At 53.2% G+C, this 6,224-nt stretch overlaps 1 protein-coding gene across 1 annotated transcript; it reads right to left on the minus strand.

Moving 5' to 3' along the window:
- Positions 1–4,520: 4,520 nt before the first annotated feature.
- On the minus strand, positions 4,521–5,990 carry LOC147726817 (uncharacterized). Its single transcript, XM_086963511.1, has one exon. It carries the CDS (start codon positions 5,988–5,990, stop codon positions 4,521–4,523), a length of 1,470 nt encoding a protein of 489 aa, XP_086819637.1.
- Positions 5,991–6,224: the final 234 nt, after the last annotated feature.

The following is a 6,224-nucleotide window of genomic DNA, read 5'->3' on the forward strand; positions in this document are numbered from 1 at the left end:
GCTACAAAGGAAAAAAGGTCCTAACACAAACACCACAACAAAACATATTATAGCATAGTTCACTAAACGGGGAAAAAAGGCCTAAAAGAAAACAATTATCAAACAAATACTTTAGTCACATAAAGCACGCTAAAACCAGGCATTGTGCTAACAATAACCCAGCAAAGTATATATACATCGAACTAATACAGCTTCAACCAAGTAGTTCCAGGGATGGTGGGCTTGAAAACAAGAAGCCCCGAGCGCGGGGCACGACACTCTGTGGGGGAGCGTCCAGAGAACAAGAGGGTCTCCTGGGCGCTCCCCGCTTCTTTATTCCCAAGGGGCCAGGTGAGGGCAGACACGCCCCCACCCAGCCCCTCCTGCAGCCCGCCCCCCCTGACCCGGAGGTCCTAAAATGACATCCGGGTCAGGGAGGGCGCAAACCAATCGGTGGCGAGGCGCGCCCGGAAGGGCACGCCCCTCCACCGAGAAGCACTGAGGAGGGGGACGGTCGCCGCGCTGCCATGCGGGCGGGGGGGCCAAGAGCCCCCCTTTTCACATGGTCAGCGACTGGCTGCCGCCCCCCTCCCACATGACCATCAACTCCCGGACACATGAACACGAAACATGGTTATCTTTGGAAGGCGGGGGTCGCGGGACCCCCCGGCCGTATTTATTAAGATATAAAAATTAAAAATTTTAATAGCATGACAAATACTTTATACAAAAATCAGCAGGACATTAGATACAATATTGTCAACAAGCTTGAGAGACTAACCTTAACAGAGACTCTAATACAGGTTGTTTCCTAACCGAACTAACATCCTCAGCTAGATTTTTGTATACTACATTTCTGGCCATATGGCAAGGTCGCTAACCGGTGTCAGGTCTTACTAGCTGCGCCTTACCTAGAGATGTGCGCATGCGCAGCCGGGCCTGGTAATTACCCGGTCCACGCCGTGAACCCAATTACTAGCTGCGCCTCATCTAGAGATGTGCGCATGCGCAGCCGGGCCTGGTAATTACCCGGTCCACGCCGTGAACTCCATTTACCCACTAAAGGAGGGCCCTTACTCTGCGCCATCCGGTGACGTCATGAGTATGCGCGCGCGGGGTGGCTACCAGCCTAAGGAAAGCGTGACTATTCCAACCCGCGCCCCTTTGAACAGCAATTACCTTGCCCCTGAAGTTCTATGAGGTGCCAAGGCACCTCCCCTTGGGCGGGAACCTCCATGGGATGATGCCCGCCCCCTCAGACCTTAAAATAGCTGCTCACCGGTCATGACCTTACCGCCACAGGCCAGCATTGTTAACTGACGATCTGGCCTCCCCCTATTCAAGAATTCACCCAGGAGTGTGTTTACCCAGCATAACCCTCCAACCAGGCCCAGAGATTATTAGACCAAAGGACATTCCCTGACTCGGTTAAATGAACCCCATCCTTCAGGTAGAACCTTTCGCCCCAGATACACCCATGTGGAATTGTCTGCAACCGGGGGGCTCGAAATAGTTTGTCCAACTGAGTGTTGATCCTCTTTACCGAGTGATTCAAAGCCCTGACCGAGTCCCCCCCTCGCCACTGCCAACGAGGAATAAGTTGAGACCACACTACAGTGCAACCCGGGCAAGTCTTGGCCACCCACCCTGCCGTGGAGATGATCTCTTCAATCAGGATGCGCCTCCCTAACTTCGCCAGATCATTCTCCCCTACATGGAGTATCACCACCGAGGGGGTGGAGGGCTGTTGAGCTAAAAGTCCGTGGAAAAAACCCCTAAACTGGCTGAGGCACAGGCCCCCCCTCCCAAAGAATGAGATAGCCAGCCCTTTACGCGCCACCCTTTCCTGACGGTCTCCTGAAAGAAAAACACGCTCAGCACGCCTCACGTAAGAGTGCCCCACAATCCAGATAACCTTTGTCTTGTGTTCATCCTGCTGTTCATGCTGTGATGGTGCTGTTCGCCGACGCCCGGTGGTGAGTTCCTCCCCCGCGTCACAGGTTTGAGAAACTGAAAACCAAAACATACTAAGCGTGAGCACCACATTGTTACAACATGTCAATTCGTACATAACGTTTATAACACTCAGATGTCCATCTCCCGATGCTCTTCACATCCTCAGCTGAGAGACCCCTTAATGCCGCTTCAGTTGCCGCCCCTATCCTAAAGGAGTGGGTGCCAAATTCTCTAGGATCTAACCCTGCCTGTCTGACTGTTAACTCAAGGACTCTCCTAAACTGGAATCTAGTTAATGGTGTCTCATCAGCGTGACACAACAGTGCACCCCCCGCCGTGCCCCCCCGCTGTCCGTGAAAAATCTCCACGTGGGAGACTGGGCAGCCAGGGTTGGCCCGGGCCCGGTGGAGCACTATGGTGTGACCCCGAGATTCCTGATCTGTTTTGGACTTCTGAATTGTCACCCACATAGTATCCTCTCTGATGGTAATACTAGACCGCTGCAGGCCACCCAATTTATCCTCTTTTGATCCTGCCACCAATTCGCTAATCCTTAAGGCCCCATAAAAGGCCAGGGAAAATGCAGCTTTGAACAAGAGGACCTCCCACTGTGAGCTACAGACCTGGTGCAATGCCTCCAGTAGTGCTGCAAACCGGGCCAATCCAATGGGCCTTCTCGTATCTACAGAGTGTCCCTGCAGCCGGCGCCATCCCCTTAAAGCCTTGCTAACTATAAAGGTATTCGTGGGATCACGCATGCCCTTAGCCTGTGCAAAGAAAGAGACCGCTGCGCTATGCCTGCTTGCCGCTGTCACCGTGCGTCCTTCCTTGTGCATCCATTCTAAATAGGCCTCAAAACTGGCCTCCTGTGCCCACTTAATTGCCCATTACTGACCCAAGAAATTACAGTAAGACAAAAACCCCCCTTCGTATGCTGTCCTGGTCCTGGGGGCTAAGCTAGCAACCACGAGGTCCTGTAATCTGGGGCACCAATCTGCCAAAGAACTGCCGAGAAGTGTGTTGGCGAGGGGTCTGCTGCAGGAAGATGTTCCCTGAAGACCTGCATTTTAAAACGAGAAAGGGAATCGGCTGCATTGTTGAGGATGCCAGGCACATGCTTGGCTCTGAAAACTACATTCCACTTCAAGCATTGCAGCACAATCTCTTTTATCAGGCGTAGTATAAACGGACAGCGAGCCCCTTGTTGGTTTATACATTCCACCACTGTCATGTTATCCGACCAGAACACCACTGACTGGTTACATAGATGTTCTGCCCAGACATTCAATGCCACCCATATCGGGAAAAGTTCCAAGAAGCCAATGTTGGTTGTCAGACCCCGTGCTCTCCATTCTTCCGGCCACCGCTGGGCGACCCATTTGTTCCCAAGGATGGCACCGAAGCCCACACTCCCAGCCGCATCAGTCCACAGGCCTAACTCTGCTGACGTAGCAGGGGAACCTGACCACACTACCCTGCCATTAAAGCCCTCCAGGAATGCCATCCATATATGCATGTCCTGGCGCACCTCAGATGACAGCCTAGTGCGGTGATGCTTCTCCCGCAACCCTTTCATCGCCTGAGCAATGGAGCGTGAGAACGGGCGGGCCATAGGGATGACCCGTAGAGCAAAGTTCAACTGCCCCACTACTTCCTGCAGCTGCTGCAAGGAAACCTTGTTTTTACATAGGCATTGGCGCAGAGCTGCCTTAAACTTAGACACCTTGTCCTTGGGTAACCTGAAGCATCCCTCAACGGAGTCAATTTCGATGCCAAGGAATTCCAGGCAGGTGGCCGGCCCAACCGTCTACCCTGGTGCCAGCGGGACCCCAAAAGCACGCATGAGCACGCAAAATTCCTGCAATGCCCAAGCACACTCCTGAGAGTCCGCCGCCCCCAAGAAAAGGAAGTCATCCAAGTAATGCATGACCTGTTGGTGGCCAGTGACCTGTCTCATAGCCCATTCTAGGAATGAGCTAAATGTCTCAAAGTATGCACATGATATGGAGCAGCCCATAGGCATGCATTTGTCCATGTAAAACTTGCCATCAAAAGTGAAACCTAAGAGGTGGTGGTCTAGGGGATGTACAGGGAGAAGGGGGAAAGCAGATTCTATGTTAGACTTTGCCATTAATGCACCTGTACCCAGAGCACGCAGTAAATCAACCGCCTGATCAAATGAGGCATACTTGACACTACAAATCCCCTCATCAATCGCATCATTCAAGGATGTCCCCCTCGGGGCCGATAGGTTGTGGATCAATCTAAATTGGCCCATCTCCTTCTTGGGCACTACCCCCAGAGGTGAACACACAAAATTGGGAACAGGCACCTCCTGGAAGGGGCCTGCTATCCTGCCCAGAGACAATTCTTTGGAAATCTTAGCGGCCACCACCTCCGGATTCTGTGTTACTGAAAGTTGATTCTTGCAGTGTGGGCTACCTGTGTAACCCATTGCTGGGATCCTAAAACCTTGAGAAAAACCTTCCTGCAGCAGGGTGGCCGCTGTGCGATCAGGGTATCTATTCAACCAGGGGATCATTGCAAAAACTTCTATTGGCGTTGGAGGGGCCAGCTGGACTGAGTTACTCAGGCTTCCCCCTTCCCCTGTGACCGTGGTTACCTTGCTTGTTCCTACACGTTGTCTCGGGGTGGGATGGGTGACCACAGATTGAACACGCGTGTCTAAATCTACAGGTGCCCTGGGGCCTTGAGCAGGAGCGCCTATTAAAGTCCCAACACACCCCTTTTCTCGCAGACCCCCCCCCCTTATTCTTCCCGGGGACCTCATTCCCCTGGTGTGACTGAAAGGGCTGTTGGGGCCTGGCGGAGAACACCCTGGCAGCACTGGTAAACTGTGTAGGGGCCGTGTCCCCTGAGAACTGCTGGTACCATGACAAGGAATCCACCCTATCCCACGCTAATGATGCATCAAACTCTTTGGCCTTCCTAAAATTAATATCATACTCCTTCCAGGCATCGCCGGTATACTGATCGCTCCACCTCACAATCCTACTCATGTAGCAAGACATAGCTGCCTGGACATTTGGGGGCCGTTCGGCCGTAATCGCGGAAAGGACGGCAAAGGCCCTGATCCAATTCTTCAAAGTCTCCTCTACCTTGAATCTGGAGCATTGTGCCCTCCATTCACTTGGATGCATCCATTCATTCATTAACTTAGCCTGTTCCATCTCCCTATTGTCTAACAACAACGAATAAATGTATACATACTTTCCCGCCCAAATCATTTCTTTCACTGCCTGAGACACATGTTGCCCCAAGTTTTCACTCCTGGATGGCACTATGCCGTCCCCCAAAAGGGGCAGCGCCACCTCCTTACCATTCACGGGCGCTTGTGCTGGTGGCACACTATCTTCTCTTGGCTGGGCTGGACTGGAACCTGCAAGTGAAGAAGATACGGGCACCGCAGTACTGTCAGCCGCTGTTGCAGCCTTAATCTTCTCTACCAGTTTAACTGCTTCAGCCGCATAATCGGATGAGGGAAGACAGACACCCCCTTTTCGCAGCCAAGGCAATAATGCCGCTATCTGAGACTCCAACTCAGCAGGGACTGGGACCAGACTACCCGCTGGTATATTTGGGATCCCAGGAGGAACATCAGGGGGTCCAGGCATATTAGGCAATGGTGCCGGTGACGGTGGCCCACCCGGGACTGGTACCAGTCCCCCAGGTGCAGGGGGGGTAGGTGCTGCAGGAGGAGCCGGAGCAGCAGGAAGCACCAGTGCCACCGGCGCTGGGATCGCTGGCAGCGGTACTAGTGGAACTGGTGTCGTGGGTACTGGCACAGTAGGGACTGGTGCTAAAGGCACCGGGGCTGGGGCACTGAACATCGGCTTTTTAGCCCTGGATTTCTTAGGTGGGGTAACAAAATCCCCCCTTGGCAAAGGAGCCGTTCTCTCCCGCACTGGCCTACCTGATGGGCCCGGGGGGTCAGCGAATCTATCATTCATGCGGGCCTCTAGTTCATCAACCTTCCCCAACTTTTTGTTAATTTGAGCCATTTCACGCATCATGGCCTGCATCATCGCCTCCATGCTAGACCCCCTTTTACCACCCCTTTGCCCTGGCATGCTCGCACGCCTCTGCCCTACACTCCTTATGTCAACAGACCGTGCGCTTTGTACCTTCACCAGCTGGAGGATGTACAGGGGGCTGTAAGCACCATGCAACAGCAACCGCAACGCCCCGGCTTATCCGGTTTGTCAGGGGTGGGTAAACTCTAACGCAGACCCACCCGGCGGCAACTAGAAGCTATGAAATGCTAGCCC

Source organism: Lissotriton vulgaris, chromosome 3_1 (assembly GCF_964263255.1).
Source record: "Lissotriton vulgaris chromosome 3_1, aLisVul1.2, whole genome shotgun sequence".
In the NCBI taxonomy this organism is placed as follows: domain Eukaryota; kingdom Metazoa; phylum Chordata; class Amphibia; order Caudata; family Salamandridae; genus Lissotriton; species Lissotriton vulgaris.